Here is a 25954-nt window from a genome sequence, read left to right on the forward strand (position 1 = left end):
TGCTCTCTCTCTCTTGCGCTCTCACCATGGCCTCCTCGGATTGACTGCGAAGAGACAAGACCACCAGCACACATGTGCGCGACATGGTACCACCAGCATAGGGACAAGCTCTTTCTCCAGTATTTAGTGAACGACGGGTCGTCTCAGCCACAGTTTCAAAAGCTCTCCTCCGGTGGTGGACCCGCGGATGTCGATGGTTCTCGGTTCGGTCGTCCTTTCTGCCTTTTTTTTTGTTGTACGCAGTGACTATTACCATAAAAATTGATCACGGACGCTGCGGTATTCAGGAATAGAAGAGAAAGTGTGTTTTCCATACTCGCAAAAAATTGCTGCAAAATTTCCATGCTAATAAGTCACCTATTTTATTATCGTGTGTACCTGTGGGCGCATAATGAAAGTATGAATATAATATTCAAGAATGGAATAAGTGTGTACGATAAGTTGAGTTATTGTTCGAAGAGGGAGAAAAAGCAAGGGTGAATTTCAATGCAAGTGCTCCATGGAGAATAAAGGAATGTCGGATGTGGATTACGCTCGGAATAACTCAAAGTGGAGACGACAAAAGTAAGACTCAATTATATTAACACACGGCATTGGATAACGAAAAAACAGAACTCAATTTATTCGAATTCTTACTAAATGAATTGTTCCGTAATTGCCAGCACAAAAAAAATACCCAAACCCCCTAGAATAATACGGAACGATTTTTCCTCTCTCGCGTTGCCTTCATTTTGTTAAATCACTGTCGACAGCGCTTTAAGCTACCCTGTCAAATGTAAAATGAGATTTTCGCGGAGATTGGGCACAAGAACTGGCACTGGCTTTTCCGGTGGCCAGGCCATCCCAGAAGTGTTGTCTGAAAAAAAAAGAAATCCGCGTACCGCGGTTTTCAGTATTACGATTTTTTGGGGAAAATGTTTCACACCGTCCGCGCGGGCTTACGCAATTTAAGGCGCACTTGGGAACGTTGATAAATGGTGATGCTGCGTGTGGCTGGCGAGATAGAAAATTGGTTTTGTGGAATGGTTTTACCGTGGAGTTCGGAGTATTTTTTTTTGTCCTCCACGACTAGTTTGTTTGCTCTTCTCGCTCTCGCTAGCGAGGATGTGTCGTCGTCGTAGTCGTGGAGGGATGGTAATTTGTTTCAATTAGGCAAATCTTTGAAAGCTTCCGTCAGTGATGGATTTATCGGGGAAAAGTTATAGTAAGGAAAAACTGTTTGAAGTCTAGAGCTGAATGGAACCAGCAACTACAACAATTACATTAGCCATTTTTGTCACGCATTTTCACCACAACGACCTTGAAATTGGTCTAGGAAAATCATACCAAAAAGAAGAGAGATCTATTTTATTATATTTATTTGCAAGCAAAATGATATTTTCAAATTGCGCTTCTATTTTGTTTTCACCTTACAGACGTCCACAAAAAAAAACAATCATTCGGTTTGCTTTACAGCACGAAAAGGAAACAGTCAAGTGTGTCTATTTCAATCTGAGAGAGTGCCGAGTAAAATGCCAAAAGCCTTAAAAGCTTTTTACAGATTTTAGTATTTTTTTTTTCTCTCTTTTCTCTAGAAGTAACCATTTACCAACATTGCCATTACAAGTGACCTTTTGCTGGGGCTAATTTTTGGCAAAAATATTACGAGAAAGCTTTGTTCATTAGAATAGATCACGTTGGATTTTGTTTTGAATGTTTGAAAAGGATTGTTCACATTTGATACAGAATAATTCAGTAAGTTTTTTCTTTATTTTTTCTTACTCTTGATAATCTCTTAGTCATAAGCAATAATCGTTTCCAAAATGGATTGAGATTTAACACACAGCTGAAAGGAACTCCAAAACTCTGTTATGAACTGCAAAAGAACTTATTGTAGCATGATTATTCACTAATAAAACCGAATTGAAATTGAAATTGAATTTGATACAGAATTAATTCTGTATGCAAAATGACGCCAACCAATCAAGCGCAATTGACTTTATGTACACTCTTTTAAAAGTAAACATTGGAAATCTAAATAAGGAATCTGATTTCAAACAGGGACACAGTATCAATTATCCTTAACTGGATTTGTACATAAGGGTCTTGTGAAGAACTTCAAATGAATGTGTAAAAAATTTAAATAGCTGTTGTTGATCTTTTGGTAGTATCGGGTCCTAAATTGTCAGAAAAAAATCATATTGAAATTTTTAAGCCTTATCAAAAAATGCAACAGGTATCATAAAATTTAATACGCTATTGTTACAAAAATATTGTAATTGTTTACAAAATATCAACGAATTTAAAGAAATATTTTTTTCAGAAGTTTTAGGTCTTGTTCAGAACAGTGTTCCCAACATTTAAAAAGGCATATTTAAAAGCCATTAATTGAAAACGATACTTATTACATGGTAAGGTGATGCCTTCCTACAAGGCGAAATCCAGCCTGAAATCCACTTAAATCGCAATTTCCAAGCGAAGCGTAAGTTGGTTGATGCATTCCTCACAAGAATAAAGTTTTTTTTTTTTTGCTATAATCGGTCACAGCTTTTGATAGGGTTGTCAGATTTTCAATATATGACGGGTTTCTTACAACAACAACCCCTTTGCAATCTTCGAAACTTAGTAAAAAAGTTTTTTTTTGCGAAACTTAACATAACTAGCTATTTTTGAATAGAGACTTTGGGAACCCAAGACGGCCAAAATCCGTTCAGTCAGTCCAAATATAATCGAGTGAATTTTTTGTCCTCATCCCTACACACAGACATTTGCTAAGAACTTGATTCTGAGTCGATAAGAATACCAGGAGCGTGCCCAGGCTCTGACAGAAGAGGGGCACACGCATGGGACATTTTTTGATTACGGTATTTGTGAATGACACCTCGCACAAATCTAGAATAAATTTCTGGCGAAGGGGGGGGGGCATGGAATTTTCCTCAAAGTTTTTTGTTCATTCTTTAATATTGTTTTTAAAATCTGAAAATTTGTCTTCCATTTTTTCGAAATAAACAGCTAGCCTGAATCGCCCTAAATCTATAAATGTATCATTGGTAGAGCGAGGGTAGATCTCTTCCAATATGCTACAGCCTGAGTACCTTTTTTCCGTCGAGCTGATTCACGCAAAATTTTTAGAAATTTAATTTCATCATGACGAGAAGAGCACTTAAAAAAACTTCGGACTGATTTATATACCACCAGAACTTTTTCCGAGACATCTTGTTAGTGCGTTTGATTTTATAACTTATTACTTAATAAACCGCAATCGAAGGAACTTTTGTTTCGTTGTTTCTTAAATATATGGAAAAAACTAATTGCAAAACAGTTGCTCTGGTATCGATTGAATTTTGAAACACTTTTGTTATTTTTTTTTGCCTCTGATTCAAGGCGGTAGCAAAAACACAAAAAAACATGAACATTTTGCTTATTGGATCTTTGAAAAAAAATCCAAATTCGGAACACTTTTGTGGTAATTTGTCAATAGGGTGCAAAATGCAACTTTTCTGTCGTGCCTGCTTTTTTAAGACCTTCATTTGGACATTCTCTTGCTATTTCACTATTAAAAATAGTACTTTTTGAACAAAAAACCTCATTTCAAGACTATTTTATCCAGAGCAGCATAACACTGCCTCCAGATTGCTTGTTCCATAATTGTGGGATGTTAATGTGCCTCCCACAATTGTGGAACACCTGAATTTAATTAATATCTTCACAAAAAAGTTATCAGTTCATGTTTAAAACATCACTAAGCTTGAGTTTTATTGGTTTCAGAGTGTGAAGTCATTTTTTTGAAAAATATGTACTCCTGGAGAGAGAAAAAAGTTTGTTTACATCGTAAGAAAAAAGTGTTCCGAATTTGTCAATGTTTTTCTTTAAAAACTTTATATAAAACGTAAAAATGTACAAGCGGTCTATATATCAATTTAAAAATCGCAAGAAAAGCTTTCACATCAAGGAAAAAGCAAATCATTATGTTCAATTATTGATCTTCTATGATTTGTTGAACAGTGGCAGATCTGTGAACTGTTCCGAATATGAGGATGACTGTATGTCCCTCGACTCTGATTAAGTTGCATAAAAAGATTAGAAATATCAAGCCCCGGCATAATTTTTAGAATGAAAAACAATTGTGAAATGTATCAAACAATGTTACGGTTGCGTTGAGTTCATTGAATTTCAAAAACAAAACCGAGGAGTTAACAAAATAATTATTATTTTACGGTTAAAGCTTTCTGGCCTTATTGCCCCAGCAGCTGTGGGTTCCCAATGAAAATAAAGAGCTGGCACAATCCCTGCGAAATATGTTGCCATGACACCAGGTGGTGTGTGCGTGTGTGAAACCAACCAAACGGGACCACGTGGCCGCTTCTTACAAATTGAGTTGTTTCTATGTATTTTAGATTTATAATCTATAAAACTGGAGTGTTGGGTGTTTTTTAATAATCCTGACTCAAGGCGGTTTCAAAAACACCCAAAAACCAAAAACTGGAAATTTGGTTTATTGGACCTTTTCAAAAAAAAACTCCAGAAAAGCAAATAACTCGCATAGGCATTTGTGGGGTGTTAGCTCTGCCGAGCAATGGTGACCCATTTCTACGTACCTCAGCTTGAATCGACAAACCCCGCCCTAAAGAACGTTTCATAAAAAAAAAAACGGGCGCACCGAATAGTGAAATCTTCAAGACTAGCTTAAATTTTAGGAGTTGTCCGTTTTGCTAAACTTGCGATCCGCTGAACCTCCATCAACAAACTTGAAACAGCCCATCTTATCACCTTATCCGTTGTCCGTGGAAGTGTACCGGATGAAGATCGCCATCTGCTGATAAATTGCCGCTGCTGCTTGAATCCGGGTGTCAGATTTGATTTCTGCAACAGGCTCGAGCTGACACCATACTCCTTTTCAGAAAATCCAGTAGGTTGTGCTCCTAATTTTCCGCTGGAAATCACTACTGAACCACTTTTCCTTAACCACAATTTTTTCCACCGTATATCGCCAACATTTTTGAAAAAAAAATTTCACCCATTTTTTTTTGAATACGAGAAAAAAATGAAGAGCGTCATCTCGCACGCACGGCTTGCTTCGATCTTTTTCTGTGGGCTTGACACCAGGTGGTCAGCCAAAAAATCCAGTGAGGGAACGTTATTACGTAACGCAGTTGGGGGGAGGGGGCGAAGGCTGTGTTACGCTCCATACAAAAACCTATTTTTACGTTACGTAATAAAAGAACGCTCCCTTATAAGTCCCGTTATAAACAATCAACATTTGTGGCACCCAGAGCTCAGCAGGGGTTTGAATGTCTTGATTGTACTTCCCATTGAAATGAAATCTAAATGTTTTTTAATGTTTGTTGGTCAACATGAACTTTGAACATTGTTTGTAACCGCCTTATTGTGACTTGAGTTTTTTTTTTTGTAATATGATGATGAGATGATGAGGGACCGTCAGTGGGGGTGACATTGGGTCTGGGGGGTGAGATTGAGTCAAAGTGATTTTTTACAGATTTAACCATTTCTCAGGTTCATCTCAATGAAACTGAATTCTGTTAAAAGGGTTGTGTAGGGGACATCTTAAGATGACTTCGCTGAAAAAATCTCGTTCCTAGAACAAATCTTGTTATTTTGGAAGCTATCTAAAGTTAGGGTACGTTTTTGGGCAAAAATGACCTCTCGAAAAATCATTTTTCTAATATTTTTGTTAGAATTGCTCGAAAACTACCCAAATGTTTGAAAATCTCCACTTCAAACATTGTAGCCAATGTCAATACGATTCCCTCGAACAAGAAACACTGTTGGATGACTTGTTTTTGCCATATCGTTGTATTTGAGCAACATTTTAGTTTCAATTGACCCAATGGCACCCCCTCTAAGGGGTGAGATTGGATCAATTTTCAAACTATTGGCATTTAAGGTAGTCCGCTTTGTAAGCGAATGATTCTGGGTTCGATTCCCATCTGCTGCAACCTTCCATCGAATGAGGAAGTAAAATGTCGGTCCCGGCCTTGGTTGTTAGGCCGTTAAGTCATTCCAGGTGTAGAAGTCGTCTCCATGCCATAAGTACAAACAACACACCAAACCAAGCCTACTCCGGTGGAATCGCTGGCGGCGGTTGGACTCGCAATCCAAAGGTCGTCAGTTCAAACACTGGGGTGGAAGGTTCCTTGGAGTAAAAAGAGGGTTGGCTGCTCTCCCCATTCAAGCCTTCGGACTCCTAGGTTCGAGCAGAAACTTGCAATAGAGACCACAAAAGACCCGGGGGTCGTTAATGTGGATGGTTTGATTTTGATTTTGAGAGGTGTATCGTTTTTTGACCCATAGTCACCCCCACTGACGGTATGATACATTTATACAAGCGGTGTGAATTTAAAGAAAACTATTTTTTAAGGATTGAGTTTATCATTCTCAAAATTTGAAGCAATTATTGTTTTGAATGCTTAACCTTTTGATCACTTCAACACTATTGTTTATTAAGCATTTTAAATGCTTCAAAAATAAACATTGTCGGTCAACCACAATATAACTGAATGAAAACTTGCCCTGCCACACACCAACAAAGTGTAAACCTCCACTGAAAGCATGCAAATTTACGCAAATGATCCAGTAAAAATGTACATTAATTATTGCGGTGAATCATTTCGCGCGCTCAAGAAACCATCTTTCTGACCCGCCCACAAATATTTATGAGCCAACACTAAAATAAAACAAATGCTCAAATCAAGACAAACGACTCAGAAAAGTGTGTGTTCTAACCCTTTGCCCACAGGTTGTGACCTGGATGCTGCTGCTGCTTGTGTGAAGAAAAATGCGAGTTAATCGCGATTGCCGTTGTCGTACCCAAATGAAAGTAATTGCCGACGACGACGCATTACAATAAAACGATTGATAATAAAACTCAGCACGAGAGCACACCATAAAATGCTGCTATGAAGCAGTCAGCGTTCCGAATTATACTAACCCTTGTCTCGTTGAACCACGTCACCGGAACCATTCAAGGTACTTTTGTTTTTTTCGGTTTATTTAAAAGGAAGGAAATTTTGAAGATGATTCTTTGTTGGCTTTTCCCCTCCCCTCACAGTCGGCAAAATCGGCCCAAATGAGAACTCGTTCAAAACGCTGCCGCGACACTTTTGGCAAGAAATTTCCTCCCCCTACACGGACCTGCCGGATGACGACTTCGAGGAGGAATCGGAGGAGAGCACCACCCACGATCCGTACCCGTTCTTCGACGATTCCAACATGACGGCCAACGTCACGACCCAGCTTGGCAACGACGTGTATCTGCACTGCCGCGTGAACGATCTACGCGAGCGCACGGTATGTGGTGTGAGGTGCTTTGTACCGTAGGCTGGAGTTGATTGTCCGGAATCAGCTTCAAACACCGTGCGTTTCCATTGGCACTCTTTTCAAAGCAATTTAATTAAATAAAGCAATTATCTTTTTTCCCCCCGAACTCCAGCCTACGGTATTCAATTAGAAAGCATCATTAAGCCTCAATGTCGGGCTCATTTGCATCTCTCCGGTGCGTTGGCATTTTCGGGCGCACTTTGCCATTTTAGCAAATTACCCCAACCCCAAACACCCTACCGTAACCGTAACCCAACCCCATACTTGCAGGTGTCCTGGGTGCGCCGGAAAGGTGACGAAATTCATCTCATCACGGTCGGGCGCCATACCTACAGCAGCGATTCGCGGTACTCGCTCCAGTACGAGGCGCCCAACGATTGGCAACTGCTGATTCAGTATGCAAACGAGCGCGACGAGGGCCACTACGAGTGCCAGATTTCATCCTACCCGCCGCTCGTCTATCTGGTCTATCTGATCGTTGTCGGTAAGTTCCTACATGGGGGAAGGGAGGTAAGAGAGAACAATAGAGAGGGGATATTATATGATTTCTTGTGGTGAGTTAAACTCACACCACTTCGTAAAGCCAAACCACTTTGGGCAGCTCTCTGGGAAAAAGCATGTTTTTCAATTATCAAATGCTTAATTATTTCGAGAATTATTTCAGGATGGTTAAATCTTCGCGATTTTCACGAATTTCTAGGGGGAGAGGGGGTAATATGCACCCCCTGCTTTTCTCGGTATTTGGAAGAATTTTCCGGGGGAAAATCATAGAAATTGGAGGCTTAACGCTAGACAAATTTGAGCATCGTGGTATAAAAACAGCTTAAGTTATTTGCAAAACTTTAAAATGTTGTGTTTTGATCTAATTTTCATTGAACTTTCATTATGATTTTTGCATAATATAAAAAGCATTTATTGTTATTGTAAGTGTTAAGGTATATAGTTTTTGCCATAATCTTCATTATTGTGTAGATAGATGAGTCCAAAAACATCAAAAAATGCATTTTTAATTAAATTTTCTGCAAAAAGCGTGGTCGGGGCAAAATGCACCGCTGTGAAGCTCCTTTGTAAAAACAGCGGTGTCATCTAGTGGTGACTAGTGAAAACTGCTTTAACCCTTTCAGGCCTGATGGGTCATATATGACCCATACCGAAATTCGGTTGTATAAAATCACACAGTGCTCAAAACATATAACATTGTTAAGCAAAGTTGTAATTTATGAGTTTCTCTACCTAGGAAAAAATGTTTGAGTGGTTGTTAATGGCCATTTTGACGACCTAGAACATCCTGAAAACCTGAAATTTGGAAACTTCAGAAAATGTTGAAGATAATTCAGGTTTACAACGATTTTTCAAGGCAAATGAAGTTTAGTTATTACCAGTCACATCCTCACGACCATTTGGGACCACTTCGATTCCTTTGGATCTCTTTAGGGATGATCTAGGTCCTCCAAAGTGTCCTGGAATACAGATCTTGGAGTCTACCGCCGTAGCAACACGATTCTACCAAGTTTCCGATTATGGATCATATTCAGTGATGTCCCTGGGACCCTTTGGCAACACTATGAGCTATGTGGATCACTTTTGGGATGTTCTGGGTCCTCCAAAGTGTCCTGGAATACAGATCTTGGAGTCTACCGCCGTAACAACACGATTCTACCAAGTTTCCGATCATGGTTCATATTCAGTGATGTCCCTGGGACTCTTTGGCAACACTATGAGCTATGTGGATCACTTTTGGGATGTTCTGGGTCCTCCAAAGTGTCCTGGAATACAGATCTTGGAGTCTACCGCCGTAACAACACGATTCTACCAAGTTTCCGATTATGGTTCATATTCAGTGATGTCCCTGGGACCCATGGCAACACTATGAGCTATGTAGATCACTTTTGGGATGTTCTGGGTCATCCAAAGTGTCCAGGAATACAGATCTTGGAGTCTGCCGCCGTAACAACACGATTCTACCAAGTTTCCGATTATGGTTCATATTCAGTGATGTCCCTGGGACCCTTTGGCAACACTATGAGCTATGTGGATCACTTTTGGGATGATCTGGGTCCTCCAAAGTGTCCTGGAATACAGATCTTGGAGTCTACCGCCGTAACAACACGATTCTACCAAGTTTCCGATCATGGTTCATATTCAGTGATGTCCCTGGGACCCTTTGGCAACACTATGAGCTATGTGGATCACTTTTGGGATGTTCTGGGTCATCCAAAGTGTCCAGGAATACAGATCTTGGAGTCTACCGCCGTAACAACACGATTCTACCAAGTTTCCGATCATGGTTCATATTCAGTGATGTCCCTGGGACCCTTTGGCAACACTCTGAGCTATGTGGGTCACTTTTGGGATGATCTGGGTCCTCGAAAGTGTCCTGAAATACAGATCTTGGAGTCTACCGCCGTAACAACACGATTCTACCAAGTTTCCGATTATAGTTCATATTCAGTGATGTCCCTGGGACCCTTTGGCAACACTATGAGCTATGTGGATCACTTTTGGGATGTTCTGGGTCCTCCAAAGTGTCCTGGAATACAGATCTTGGAGTCTACCGCCGTAACAACACGATTCTACCAAGTTTCCGATCATTGTTCATATTCAGTGATGTCCCTGGGACTCTTTGGCAACACTATGAGCTATGTGGATCACTTTTGGGATGTTCTGGGTCCTCCAAAGTGTCCTAGAATACAGATCTTGGAGTCTACCGCCGTAACAACACGATTCTACCAAGTTTCCGATTATGGTTCATATTCAGTGATGTCCCTGGGACCCAGGGCAACACTATGAGCTATGTAGATCACTTTTGGGATGTTCTGGGTCATCCAAAGTGTCCAGGAATACAGATCTTGGAGTCTGCCGCCGTAACAACACGATTCTACCAAGTTTCCGATCATGGTTCAAATTCAGTGATGTCCCTGGGACCCTTTGGAAACACTATGAGCTATGTGGATCACTTTTGGGATGATCTGGGTCCTCCAAAGTGTCCTGGAATACAGATCTTGGAGTCTACCGCCGTAACAACACAATTCTACCAAGTTTCCGATCATGGTTCATATTCAGTGATGTCCCTGGGACCCTTTGGCAACACTATGAGCTATGTGGATCACTTTTGGGATGTTCTGGGTCATCCAAAGTGTCCTGGAATACAGATCTTGGAGTCTACCGCCGTAACAACACGATTCTACCAAGTTTCCGATCATGGTTCATATTCAGTGATGTCCCTGGGACCCTTTGGCAACACTATGAGCTATGTGGATCACTTTTGGGATGTTCTGGGTCATCCAAAGTGTCCAGGAATACAGATCTTGGAGTCTACCGCCGTAACAACACGATTCTACCAAGTTTCCGATTATGGTTCATATTCAGTGATGTCCCTGGAACCTTTGGCAACCTTCTGAGCTATGTGGATCACTTTTGGGATGATCTGGGTCCTCCAAAGTGTCCTGGAATACAGATCTTGAAGTCTACCGCCGTAACAACAAGATTCTACCAAGTTTCCGATTAGGTTCATATTCAGTAATGTCCCTGGGACCCGTTGGAAACACTATGAGCTATGTGGATCATTTTTGGGATGTTCTGGGTCCTCCAAAGTGTCTTGGAATAAAGATCTTGGAGTATACCTCCGTAACAACACGATTGTACCAAGTTTCCGATCATGATTATGAACCATAATCGGAAACTTGGTAAAATCGTGTTGTTACGGCGGTAGACTCCAAGATCTGTATTCCAGGACACTTTGGAGGACCCAGATCATCCCAAAAGTGATCCACATAGCTCATAGTGTTTCCAATGGGTCCCAGGGACATCACTGAATATGAACTATAATTGGAAACTTGGTAGAATCGTGTTGTTACGGCGGTAGACTCCAAGATCTGTATTCCAGGACACTTTGGAGGACCCAGAACATCCCAAAAGTGATCCACATAGCTCAGAGTGTTTCCAAAGGGTTCTAGGGACATCACTGAATATGAACCATGATCGGAAACTTGGTACAATCGTGTTGTTACGGCGGTAGACTCCAAGATCTGTATTCCAGGACACTTTGGAGGACCCAGAACATCTCAAAAGTGATCCACATAGCTCAGAGTGTTTCCAAAGGGTTCTAGGGACATCACTGAATATGAACCAAGATCGGAAACTTGGTAGAATTGTGTTGTTACGGCGGTAGACTCCTAGATCAGTATTCTAGGACACTTTGGAGGACCCAGAACATCCCAAAAGTGATCCACATAGCTCATAGTGTTGCCAAAGGGTCCCAGGGACATCACTGAATATGAACCACAATCGAAAACTTGGTAGAATCGTGTTGTTACGGCGGTAGACTCCAAGATCTGTATTCCAGGACACTTCGGAGGACCCAGATCATCCCAAAAGTGATCCACATAGCTCATAGTGTTGTCAAAGGGTCCCAGGGACATCACTGAATATGAACCATGATCGGAAACTTGGTAGAATTGTGTTGTTACGGCGGTAGACTCCAAGATCTGTATTCTAGGACACTTTGGAGGACCCAGAACATCCCAAAAGTGATCCACATAGCTCATAGTGTTGCCAAAGGGTCCCAGGGACATCACTGAATATGAACCATGATCGGAAACTTGGAAGAATCGTGTTGTTACGGCGGTAGACTCCAAGATCTGTATTCCAGGACACTTTGGAGGACCCAGATCATCCCAAAAGTGATCCACATAGCTCATAGTGTTGCCAAAGGGTCCCAGAGACATCACTGAATATGAACCATAATTGGAAACTTGGTAGAATCGTGTTGTTACGGAGGTAGACTCCAAGATCTTTATTCTAGGACACTTTGGAGGACCCAGAACATCCCAAAAGTGATCCACATAGCTCATAGTGTTGCCAAAGGGTCCCAGGGACATCACTGAATATGAACCATGATCGGAAACTTGGTAGAATCGTGTTGTTACGGCGGTAGACTCCAAGATCTGTATTCCAGGACACTTTGGAGGACCCAGAACATCCCAAAAGTGATCAACATAGCTCATAGTGTTGCCAAAGGGTCCCAGGGACATCACTGAATATGAACCATGATCGGAAACTTGGTAGAATCGTGTTGTTACGGCGGTAGACTCCAAGATCTGTATTCCAGGACACTTTGGATGACCCAGATTATCCCAAAAGTGATCCACATAGCTCATAGTGTTGCCAAAGGGTCCCAGGGACATCACTGAATATGAACCATGATCGGGAACTTGGTAGAATCGTGTTGTTACGGCGGCAGACTCCAAGATCTGTATTCCAGGACACTTTGGAGGACCCAGATCATCCCAAAAGTGATCCACATAGCTCAGAGTGTTGCCAAAGGGTCCCAGGGACATCACTGAATATGAACCATGATCGGAAACTTGGTAGAATCGTGTTGTTACGGCGGTAGACTCCAAGATCTGTATTTCAGGACACTTTGGATGACCCAGAACATCCCAAAAGTGATCCACATAGCTCATAGTGTTGCCAAAGGGTCCCAGGGACATCACTGAATATGAACCATAATCGGAAACTTGGTAGAATCGTGTTGTTACGGCGGTAGACTCCAAGATCTGTATTCTAGGACACTTTGGAGGACCCAGATCATCCCAAAAGTGATCCACATAGCTCATAGTGTTGCCAAAGGGTCCCAGGGACATCACTGAATATGAACCATAATCGGAAACTTGGTAGAATCGTGTTGTTACGGCGGTAGACTCCAAGATCTGTATTCCAAGACATTTTGGATGACCCAGATCATCCCAAATTGATCCACATAGCTCATAGTGTTGCCAAAGGGTCCCAGGGACATCACTGATTATGAACCATAATCAGAAACTTGGTAGAATCGTGTTGTTACGGCGGTAGACTCCAAGATCTGTATTCTAGGACACTTTGGAGGACCCAGAACATCCCAAAAGTGATCCACATAGCTCATAGTGTTGCCAAAGGGTCCCAGGGACATCACTGAATATGAACCATAATCGGAAACTTGGTAGAATCGTGTTGTTACGGCGGTAGACTCCAAGATCTATATTCCAGGACACTTTGGAGGACCCAGAACGTCCAATAATGAAATTTAATTTTTTTTGCCTGTTTCTGTTTACTCATGGAAAAAATGAACTACTGGTACCAAAATTGTAGATTAACACAGCTCAGAAAAATTCAGGCCTGAAAGGGTTAAGCTGCTTTTGCCCCGACGATGCATATTACCCCGCATTGTTGTTTGAAATAAATCAAAAATATTTTTAGAAATCTGTTTTTTTTTTAACAATTTTGAGGTTTTTAAAGACTTTTTTCACTTGGATGACGTTGAATAATAGTTATTTATGAACATCTAACGAAATTCTTTCACAGAAATGCTGTTATGGTTGAGAAATCACAGTTTTCCCTTAGGGGGTGCATATAACCCCCTGTCCCCCTAACTTCTTCTGTGTTGTATTCTTGCATCCACAGGAACATTCAGCAGAAATCCTCGAAACCCGCGCCGCGAAAATTGAGAAGATTTTAAACCACCTAGTAATTTTAAATTGATATCAATTCGTCGCCGTCGTGCTAACTTGTCGTACGTGCAAAATTGAGGCCAAATTGAGTTAAGAACGCCATTTAGTGCAGCTCACAATGCCTCACCTTTTGACCTTCACAGATCCCCAAAATTCGATTTCAATCCTGAGATATTCAACGAAATCCGAAAAAACACCGTGCATTTTTGTCACTTTACATATGAAAGTAGTTTCAATCTTGTCGTGCTATCTTGTCACTCACTGAAAATTGATGTAAATGCGACAACTGGCCAAAGGGATTTCGGGTCAGAACGCGTTTGACGCACGTACAATTGTAACACGTACTTATGTTAACTCCAGCAACCAACTTCAACCGAACTTCGGTACAATGCACAGAATGGTCATTGATCAGCCAAATAAAACGTGTTTGTTATTGTTTACATTGCGTGCTAAAGTTTTTGTTTATTTAAGGTCAAACATTAAAACGCGTTTTTCTAGGATCGTCGAAATAGCGGGTGTTTCAAAAATAATTGTGTTGGAAATCCAAATTATTTGTATTTTTATTCAAGTAGAGCTATTTTTACTTATTACAATTTTCGAATCACGATCGGGAAAGATGCAAAACTTTGGAAATAATATATTTTCAAAATTTGATTTACATTTTGAACTATTAACAGTAGCAAATCAGAAAAACTTTTCTTGAAATTTAATGGTGTTTGTGTCATAAATCGATGCCGGGAATCCTAGAAAGCTTAGTACTCGCTGGGATTCCTATCTAGACACACAGAAAAAAAGTTTAATTTTGGAAGGTTGAATATTTGGTTGGTTAAAAAAGTGTAGGAATGTGAACCTGATGAAAATTCATCAGAAACTGATGAATATTCACCAATGTAACATTACAATTTTTTTTGATACAATATCTGTCATCATCTGTCATCATTTTTTCTGTGTAGGTAGTACAAGAGAGTACACGGGCATCGAAATGCTGAGAAAAAAAAATATAACCTAATTATAACCTTGCAACCTATGCGAATCCTAAAGAACAAAGGATCTACAGTAGTTGTTCGGTAACTGGGCGCTGTTTAACTGGGCTGCTTTTTAACTGGGCCGCAGCCCAGTTGAAAAGCAGACAAACGTCAGAAAACCAAATCAAAACAAAATGACCGAGAACCTCATGCAAAAAGTCGTTTTCAAAAAATATTAAAACTTTTTCGAACATTTATTCAATTTTAAGTCACAATTATAGAAATATGAACAGTGGGATTGTAAATTAATTTGAGTAACTTTTATTTTAAAGTTGTATCAGGAAAATGTTATGCATCGGTGGTCCCCTCGAAATTTTCTATTCAGCCCAGTTAGCAAGCAGCATTCGGAAACTGGGCTACATTCTCGGCCCAGTTACCGAACAACTTCTGTAATGGTCAACTGAAATGTTCCCTAAACTCATTCATTCGTTTTTTTTTTATTCCATTTAGGCTGTTGCAAATATTTCCTAAAGTTTATATCCCTGTGACCAAAGTCAGAAGGACAATAAAAGAATAAAAATAATTAAAAGCCGTGCTTAAAAAATTTTATTGGAAAAAGTATTTCAAATTTCCTTTAACCCTTTAGAGCCTGATGGGTCATATATGACCCAAATATCAAAATTTCCAAAACTAGCCTATAATTTTCGTATGGTCATAAGAATCATTTTCCCATCATTAACTAAAAAAATATTTTTTTGAAAATTCAGGCCTGAAAGGGTTAAACCAGCCCAGTTGTAGTGCATTTCTTAGTTTCCAAATTCTTTAAGCATAAAAATGCGCCCAAATATTATTATTAACGCTTTAAAATGCATTTCAAATCGTTTTCAGGTGATTGGACTTTCCATTTTTAAAAAATAAGTTTTTTGACATAACTTATTTCTTCACTGAGCACTAACATTTGGCCAACATGGTCAGTCGGCAAAATTGTAAATTGAACATTCAAACAGATGCTAAAAAGATATTTGGCTGCTTTTCATATAAAAATTAAATATAAAATTTCAAATTTCTGTATCTTTTGAAGGATTTTTTTAAGCCATTTGGTGTTTTCGGCAAAGTTGAAAACATGCTGATATTAAAAATCAAATTTTTGTCAATAAAAATATCAGAAAATAACACTCTTTTATATCAAATTATATTTAAGGGGACATAAAATATTTTTTTATGCAAAATTCTAGAAAAGGGCAACAAATTTTAACCATGTGACATTTTTTTAAATAATTGCAATTTAAAAAAAAACTCTAAAAATGTCAAAACATACTAAAACTTCATTTTTGATGTAAAAATTGCAATCAAAATGTACCTCAGTGAAATTTGGATAAAGTTAATCGTTTTCAAGTTATAGACATGTTTAGCCAATATTTTTAAAAAGTCGCATTTGCAGTTACTCAATTTAAAAAAGTTGCCCTTTTTTAGAAAAAAGTATATCTATTAAAACTGAGAAAGTTTTCTCAATTTTTCTTGCTTGATATTTCTTGATAGGGACTTTTGTTGCTGAGATAGGGCCATGCAAAGATTCAAACACAGGAAAAATTAAATTTTCTCAGTGTTGCTCAATTAGCCCTAGTTTTTTAACCTCGGGAACTATGGATCCGTAGGATTGATGAAAATTTACAATAATGATAGATGCAATTTTATAATCAAGCATAACTATAAAAAAGTTAATGTTGGATTGGGTTATAAAATCTCGAAAAAAGCTATTTTTTAGCGCTGCAAAGCGTATCCACCGACAGACGGCAATGGCTTTCGTGGCACGCTCCTTAGAACTTTTCTGGAATAACATTTGAATATGGCGTATCTCTTAAAAAAGTTTTTCAAGTAAATGATTTTGGAAGGGTTATTTTATGGTTTGAAACCGAAATAAGGCAAAAACTATATTATTTCAAAACATTCGCCATTTTCAAATGTTTGACTAGATAATATTGAACGCCACCATCTTAGGGAGCGTTCATTTATCACGTAACGCAGTTGGGGGCAGGGGGTTCACAAATGTGTTACGCTCTTATGTTTAAAAAATGAATAAGCATTGCCGATTTAAAAGAAAAAAAGGTTCTGCGGTGCTGTACATCTGAATTTCATAAAAATCCAAAATATTTTAAAACGAGCCCAAACATATTATATCAATGAAGGAAAACGCATTATAAACTGTTTTGAGTTAATTTGATTTGCAATCTGATAAAAATTTAGAAGTTTTTTGAAAACAATTTGTTTTGTCCCTTGATCTTTGGAACTAATTTTGAAAAGAAGGCATGTGCAAAGTGAAACAAAATAATTTAATTTTGCATCTGGTAGTTATGTATCTGGCATAGAAGATGTACTAGTTCTCATTTCAATAGTTCAATTTAAATTAGTACATCTATTATGTCAGAAAAAAATCATCCTACTCTGATTAAACGTCAGCATCAAAATGTTCCAACCTTAATGATTTTATGTGAACGTCCTTATGAACGACCAGTAGCTGGAAAGTTTTATCTTTCTTAGATTTTCTTTTTATTCGGTGAAGTACTTGGCGTCCACATCAAACTATCCAAGTGGAAACAGATTTAAGCTGACGCATGATGTTGGCTTGAAAAACAACTTTTTTGATAAACGGAAAGTATGATAAAAAGATGTGAACTTCTAGAAACTGCCATAATTCCATCAAGATGCGTGCGGCGATGGAAATTAACGAAAAGGCTATTATGAACGAATTAAAAAATGTAAACCCTTTAAAAAAATCCGGAAATAAGTTTCCAAATCCCTCAGCACGGTCCTGTATAGCAAACCAAAATCCACACCTCCTGCACCTCATAATGGAGGAGCAATCTCGTAAACAGCCATAAACCTTTCCGATTTGTATGATAGCAAATGTGAGAGTGTGTAAGCACGTAAGAGTTGGGGGAGGAGGAAAACAGTGATTAAACAAAGATTTTCACACACAACCCACGCCCTCTTTCGTTTCTCGTTTTACCCCCCACCTTCCGCAGTTCCCAGGGTGGAGATTGTCGACGAGCGGGGAGTTGCAACGGTGGATAAGTTCTACAAAGCCGGCAGTACCATCGAGCTGAAATGTATCATCAGCAAGGTGCCCCAGCCCACCAGTTACGTGACGTGGAAGCACGGCATGAGGATGCTGAATTATGACACCAGCCGAGGCGGAATAAGGTAATTAATTTATAGAAGTTCATTAAATCAATTTCAAGCTTTGATTCAACCAACGCGGCGCGCGGCGGACTCTAATGTGACATGTATCCCGGTCTCCACTGAATTAGATGGTGTGGCTCACTTATTATATTCCCACCGAGGGTAAAAACTTTATAATTAGATCCTTTTCACCACACCGTTTTGAAAAGGTCCCGGAAGGATGAGGGCGGGGGGCTGGCGCGTGGGACAATCATACCGACACACAGCCCCACCAATTGGCCAGGGATGGATGATTCTTATGAATGGCCTCCGGATTGCCCACGGAAAAGGGGGAGGGTGGCCTGAAAAATGAATACACTGTTGTATAGACACTGTGATGCTGGGGATTTTTTTTTGTCGACATTGTGGAAAGGAGAATAAATTCCTCCCCCAGCAGTCAATCCGAATTCCGGAGATGCCTATAAACCAAACAATACAGTTTAAATTACAGTATGCAGAATTAAATTGCGGCCTAATTGCCTGGGAGAGGGAAAAAGAAACTGTTGGTAGGGATGGTCTGGTTTTTATTTAAATTTCTAGCAAATTAATCACTGTTGCACACTCAGTTGTTCAGATTGGTTGAGACTTGTTTCCCTTTCGGAATGACTAATGCATTTACTGGACTGGCTCCGGGCACCACACGGAAGAGACAGGAGGACAAACAAAACTCGACAAAACAGTTCGGTTCATAAACACAGCAAGCCAGGCAGGCAGGCAGTCAGCCAACTTCGGGACAAACGGAAGGAAGAGATGATAATCAGTGCGGCGATGCGATGCAGATAAATTACAACTGCCAGGCAGCAGAGATAATGTTACAGGAAAATGCAAATCAGCTTCGGAGAAGAAAGTATGCCACCCGAAGTTTCCAATTCAACGAATGCAAGGCTAGGTGGTGGCATTTAGGAGAGCATGGTGTCGATTCGAAATGTCAATAACAAAAAATCTAACTTTTCTTTGAAAATTTGGTGAAATTCATAAATTTAAGAGAGTTTAGATTATCAAAATTCCTAAGAATGATTCGAAAAAATAAAATAAACTTCTTGACAGAGACTTATGCCACCAAATCGTTATCCATTTAGCAAACTTGAAACAAGATTTATTTGTAAGTAAAAGTTATTCAATTCATCTGTAGTTAAGGTGCTTACTATTACCCATTAAATTTAACTGTTTTTTACTGCTTCTGTCAGGAGAAATTTAAATTATTACAGATTTAAGATTTCTTTTTGCAAGTCTTTTTTACTAACCCACAAATCTTAACTATCTTTACCCATACAAATAAGTCTCCACAAAATTTTGGAATCTTAAAAAAAAATCATTTCGTTTCGTTCGTTTTGGTGTCTTCGGCTATTGTAGATATTTATGAAGACTTCAGAAAAAATAGGCACGCGAAAATAATAGCGTCGAGATTAACATCTCAAAAGAGCCAAATATTGAATCAAGATTTACATCTCCCTTTTGAGATGTACATCTTGATTCAAAAATTTTCTAGATATTTAATTCGAAGGGATCAGAAAATTTCACAAATGTTTCATTTTTGAAATCAAAATGTTCTACCGGTAGTTGGCATAAGACAATAGGGAGCTGTTAGGGTGAAACCATTAAAACTTCAATTTGCCTGTTTGTTTTCCCTTAATCCTCTGTTTTTCAGTGTTTTAGGAAATTTTCTTAACTTTTAGAAAACACTACGACCACCAATTACGGATTTAGTGATGGGACCATCCACAAACCACGTGGACACCTTTTTTGGAAATCTTAACCCCCCCCCCCCCCCCATCGTGGACAATTGTCCATAGGCAATCAAACGTCAAAATTACCCCCCACTAGAGGGTGCTGAAACTTGGGTTGATGTTTTCATTATATCCTACAGCGAGTAAATTGGTTTTAAATTTGAAATTGTTTTATTTCATCATAAAATCGACATTAAAAGCAAATTATACCATTTTCAGGTAAGAAATAAATAACTAAATTGATATTATAATTGATATTAAAGCAAAGCTCTGCTTGAAAAATAATAATTGGAATAATTTTCAAAATTAGCAATCTAACCTCATTCTCGCGTTTTCAATCCGGATCTCAGGATTTTCAATGAAAAAGGCAAATTAGCAAAAAAATCAAAAAGTCAGTCGATTGAACTTTTTATTTCTTACCTCCTGTTAATTTTTTTTTATTCCATAAGATAATTTTCGTATATAAAACCTTCAAATAGTTTTCACTCCTCTTTGCACTTATCGCGCAAAAACGTAAACGTAACCTTGCACCAAAGTTCTTCTACTCGAATGTAGGTGGCGAATCGAGTTTTTAGCTTTGGTTTTGGGGGCCTATACAAAAAAATCTTTTTTGTATGGAGCGTGGACAACCACCATACCCCCTAAAATGTCCACGTGGTTTATGGATGGTCCCGAAACTTAACTTTGTCCGTTTTTTGATATCTCGTGACGGAGGGGCGGTACGACCCCTTTCATTTTTGAACATGCGAAAAAAGAGGTGTTTTTAATAATTTGCAGCCTGAAACGGTGATGAGATAGAAATTTGGTGTCAAAGGGACTTTTATGTGAAATTGTACGCCCGATTAGATGGCGTACTCAAATTTCCGAAAAATCGTACTTTTCATAAAAAAAAAACTAAAAAAGTTTTAAAAACTCTACCATTTTCCGTTACTCGACGGTAAATTTTATTGGAACATGTCATTTCAAGGGAAATTTAATGTTCTTTTTGAATCTACATTAACCCGGAAGGTTTTTTTTCATTTAGAACAAAAAAAATCATTTTAAAATTTCGTGTTTTTTCTAACTTTGCAGGATTATTTTTTAGAGTGTAACAATATTCTACAAAGTAGTAGTTCAACAATATTCTACAAAGTAGTAGTTCATTAAAAAGAGCGAACGAACCATGACTCAAAAAAAAGAACGGCGGTTCTTTTTCAATTTCCGGTCTTTTGAAGGAATCATTCCAATATAGAATAATTTTTAAACTTGTTATAAATATAATTTATTGAATTTCCAACCAATTGCAGTGTTAAATTTGTTTTTGAAAATTGAAAATACAATTTCAAATACTTCAATGCAAATAAAAAAATAATCCCAACATTGTCACTTATTGTACTTTTTCAAGTACTTCAGAATAAAAAAACGGCAGGTTAATGAGGGGCTATTTCCCGACATTTTCAGAGCTGAGTCGTCATATTTCATTGGGGTGTCTATAGCAACTATCTCATCAATATATATTGAAAGACTTTCAATATTTGAAAACCACTAAATAGTTTTCAAGCTCATGTTTTCAGTTTCCTATTTTTTATATATTTTTTGAATTCCATAAGTAAATGATTTTCTTAACAAAATGAAGAAACTTTCAAACGTACTAATCGTACATTAAAGTATTACCCGAATACAAATTTGAGCGTTTCAAATTGCTTAACTTGTAAAATATTACCAAAAATTTAATAAAAAGATTAGAAATTTTGGAAAAAAAATAATCCTCTTGTCCGAATTAACTTAAGCGTTTACAGACTTTATTGATCAAATCAGAGTGTAGAAAAGAGTTAACAGAATATTTTCTCTAAATAAAATATCAGCATTATTTCAAATTTTACAGAAAAAACGAATTTTGAAAATTAATATCAATTTCACCAAAATCCTAGATTGAAGTTTGGATGCCAATCAATCATTCGAACGTTTCGGTTTGAGTAGAAATGTTTACATAGATATCGAAGGTTTTCAATGGCATTTTCTCATGTATTACTTTTTTTTCAAATGATTTATATAATTCAATGTGAAAAAGCTTTAAAAATCACACCACTCCTAAAAAAATATCTATTTCATCCATGTTTTGAAAAAGAGCGAAAGAGCCGTTCAAAAGAGCGGCTCTTTTCAATGAGCGAACGAAAAAGAGCTGTTTTGCCCACCTCTAATCTTTACCCATACAAGTCTCTAAATTTTGGCATCTTAAAAAAATCATTATCTTTCGAAGGAATTTTCGGATCGATTTGGTGTATTTAGCTAAATTAGATATTTATGAAGACTTTAGAAAAATAGGTACGTTCAAAAATTTCCGAAACATTTTTTTCGGAGGGATCGGAAAATTTCTCAAATGTTTCATTTTATGACATTCTAGTTTTCTACAGGTACCGCCGGGGTGACATTGGGTCATACAAATTTCAGCATTTTTGAATGTCCCAATGTCACCCCAGACCCAATGTCACTCCTGATGACGGTAGTTGTTATGATATTGGTATAAGACAAAAGGGAGTTGTTAGGGTGAATCCATTAAAACTTCAAACTTCCTGTTTGTTTTTCCTCTTTAGTCTTTTAAGAAATTTTCTTAACTTTTAGAAAACAATATGGTCACTCATAGGCACTGTTTTAAAATATCGAAAAACTGCATTTTTTGTAAATTTAAACTTTAAGTGGCCGTATCTCAAAAACGGAGCAATAAATAAAAAAAAATATGGAAATTGAGCCACTATGGCTCAAAAGTGGCTGATTTTCGTCCATAAAACCAACAAAGCCAAACAAGGTCTGTTTTCCATGTCAAGTAGATCACTAAAATAGTGCTAGTTTACGATGATATCAAATATACCAGTGGAAACAAATAGTTTACATAATTTTCATGCAAAATCCATAACCTATCAATTCCATTTCAGCGTCAAAACCGACCTGCTGGTCGGCGGAGCCATGAGCCGGCTGTACATCGCAAACGCCAACCGTTACGATTCCGGAAATTACACGTGCGCACTGGCGGACATCGCCCAAGCGACCGTATCGGTGCACGTGCTCAATGGTAATTTGGCGTGAAATCAGTACCGAAAAAAAACAGGATGCATTTCCTTAACAAAAACAAACACATTTTTTTTTTCGCAGGTGAAAATCCGGCCGCGATGCAACACGGTGGGGGCGTCAAATGGGGTCCGTTGAGTAGCACTTTGGTGATTCTACTCCTGGTGGTGGCCACCTGTGCCAACCGGTGACTATAGATACTGTTGTCTCTCTATTAGGCACACATCATTCGCTCTGAAGTCATTCATCACTGTGTAAAGTGTGTTAGTTCCACTACCAAAGACTATATTGTGCAAACCAATAGAAGCAAAATGAGATAAAGCAAAAGTAAAACACTACAACATAACTGTAACTTACCAACGTTTTTATCCGAGAGGGAATGAAACAAACAAACCTACGATTAATGGCAGACGACACTTGTACTAATCGAAAAAAAATAAGATTACAAACAAAAAGGTTGTGTAGAGCAGCGTTAGACTTTTTTTCGGTGTATCTTTCCTACACACACACACACAAACACACAAAAGCATATAATATCCGCATGTAAACTAATACTAGCCCTTTCTTTGTCCTTAGCTACAATAATCGATGGGCAATTCGTCTAAAGTAATCTGTTTGTCCATGCACTAGTGCAAAGTCGTTTGTTTTAGGGAACAAAGCAATAACTCAAAATTACTTCACAAACTAATGTATACTTCTTGTACTATCCGCCGAAAACAAACCATCAGTGCACCAAAATTTTCCATTTTCAGCATCACAAAAGTTGTAAAAAAAAAAGAAAAAAAGAAATCCGATTCCAGGCATCATCAAAAAGTCATTCCAAATCAATTATCTTACACAACAAAAAACATTATAAATTTAAAAAAAAACAATGAAAATCAAATTGAAATTCGTATATTGTGGATCCAATCTAGATAGTACATTTTTTACGAAAATTTTAATCGTGCATTAACTATTCCTTGTGTAACATTATCTCAAGAATAAAAACACAAAACGTCGTGTAAAACAAGTCCAGCCAAATTGGAGCGAGTTTAAAACAAAACCTTTATTTGGCGACAAATTTGAACCAGAGCCCCAGAGAGTGAGATAGAAAACGGAAAATAGAAAATGTGTCCCATATCAAATACTTTTCCGAACCTTTTCCTAACCGCAAACTAACAGTGTTCCGCACACGCAAAACGGTCAAGATGGAATTTATTTACTGTGTTTCAACGGTGACGAATCGTAACGCATCACACAAAAGAAGAAAATAAACACGTTTGTAGTTTCCATAGCGTAGAATGAAATTCTACACAGTGATTCTATAGTAAAAATTTTGAAGGAAATCTTTATATACCAAAAACAAACAAACAAAAAGAAGAAGAGGGGAAAAAACCAGTACGAGGCGCTTAAAACAGCAAAAGATGAGTGAAATTAATAGTGAGTAAAACCAAAACATAAAACAAATGTTGATTTTGAAAACCAGCATTATTAAACTATAAAACGTATAATTCTATATAAGTGTACTGCGCATCAAATTCAAATATATTGGGATGACTGTTCGCCACCGCTGTGGATAGTCCTTTATGTTGTACCCAGGAAATTGTGAGTGAAATAAGCTTTTATATCAACGACTCGTTATCAGTGGAATTAAAAAATAATAATAAAACAAAAAAACAAAGACACTTGTAGCTAATTCAATGACTAGCAATATGAAGAAGAACCAACAAAAAAAAAAACAATTTAATCTTTCCAGCTGTTGAGATATAAAAGTAGAACCAGTAATAATAATAACACGCCCAATATGTTACAAACAAAATGGAGAATTTTATGCGCATGCAGAATGGTGTTGTGAACGATTATTTCAGAATATTTATTTTACGATCTCTGATAGATAAAGGAATATGCATTTTTATAACCACATATATAAATATACAGTTCAAGAAAGTAAAATACAAAAAACCCGTACTTAGAGGTAGAGAGGTGAATTTTATATTCATTTTATAATTGAATAATAACAAAACAAACTTATCAACTGATATGTAAAATGATGGTTGTGGTCAAAGCTATATGATTAAATATAAATCATTCATATGGACATAGATATATCAAAGATACAGCAAACATAATATATGAATAAATAGTCGACGAAAAAAAAATGCCATGTGTATTTTATTAGTATAATATCACATCTCAATAAAAAAGAACCTTTTCATCCTTAGGTGAAAAAATGATTTTCCGACAAATGGAGAGTTATTCGAATAGAAAGGGGCAACTTTTGGTTTGGTGTTTTCTGAGGGCTTGAAAACGCCGAAGGTTACATTCTATTGGAAAGTTACCTTAGATATTTAGTTGACCTTAAAATAAGTCGAAAATTATGAGCTTTTATGTTATGAATTAGGCAAAAAGGGATGATTGGGATGAAATGACTAAAACGACCAAAATAACCAAAATTACAAAAACGACCAAAACAAGCAAATTGCCCAAAACGATCAAACTGACCAAAACGACCAAATCGAGGAAAATAACCAAAACGATCAAAATGACCAGAATGACCAAACCAAAACGATCAAAATGACCAAAATGCCCAAAACGACCAAAATGACCAAAATGACCAAAACGACCAAAATGACCAAAATGACCAAAATGCCCAAAATGACCAAACGACCAAAATGACTAAAATGACCAAAATGACCAAAATGACCAAAATGACCAAAATTAACAAAATGACCAAAATGACCAAAATGACCAAATGACCATAATTACCAAATCGAACAAAATAGAGAAATGATAAAAATGACTCAAACGACAAAACAACTAAAATAACCAAACAACCAAATTGATCAAAACGATCAAAATGACCAAAACGACCAAAATGAGGAAATTGACCAAAACGACCAAAACGATCAAAATGGCCAAAATGACCAAAACGAGCAAATTGAGAAAATTGATCGAAACGAGCAAATTGACCAAAATGACAAAAACGATAAAAATGACCAAAACGAGGAAATTGACCAAAATGATCAAAATTACCAAAAAGACCAAATTGACCAAAACGACCAAAATTACCAAAACGACCAAAATTACCAAAAAGACCAAAACGACCAAAATTACCAAAACGACCAAAATTACCAAAAAGACCAAAACGACCAAAATTACAAAAACGACAAAAATTACCAAAACGACCAAAATTACCAAAACGACCACTATTACC

At 37.8% G+C, this 25954-nt stretch overlaps 1 protein-coding gene across 1 annotated transcript; it reads left to right on the forward strand.

The window, feature by feature from the left end:
- Positions 1 to 108: 108 nt before the first annotated feature.
- Positions 109 to 24899, forward strand: LOC6042665 (zwei Ig domain protein zig-8). Its single transcript, XM_038264022.1, has 7 exons — positions 109 to 564; positions 6737 to 6966; positions 7049 to 7287; positions 7588 to 7801; positions 17794 to 17971; positions 22629 to 22765; positions 22846 to 24899. The coding sequence occupies exons 2-7, from the start codon at positions 6897 to 6899 to the stop codon at positions 22950 to 22952; spliced, it is 945 nt and encodes a 314-aa protein (XP_038119950.1). The 5' UTR covers positions 109 to 564; positions 6737 to 6896; the 3' UTR covers positions 22953 to 24899.
- The last annotated feature ends 1055 nt before the right edge of the window (positions 24900 to 25954 follow it).

This window comes from Culex quinquefasciatus, chromosome 3 (assembly GCF_015732765.1).
Source record: "Culex quinquefasciatus strain JHB chromosome 3, VPISU_Cqui_1.0_pri_paternal, whole genome shotgun sequence".
Lineage (NCBI taxonomy): Eukaryota > Metazoa > Arthropoda > Insecta > Diptera > Culicidae > Culex > Culex quinquefasciatus.

Coding starts and splice junctions, on each gene's coding strand:
- LOC6042665 (XM_038264022.1), top strand. CDS start 6,897: ATGAAGCAGTCAGCGTTCCGAATTATACTAACCCTTGTCTCGTTGAAC. Junction 6,967..7,048: donor CGTCACCGGAACCATTCAAG/GTACTTTTGTTT, acceptor CTCCCCTCACAG/TCGGCAAAATCGGCCCAAAT. Junction 7,288..7,587: donor ACGATCTACGCGAGCGCACG/GTATGTGGTGTG, acceptor CCATACTTGCAG/GTGTCCTGGGTGCGCCGGAA.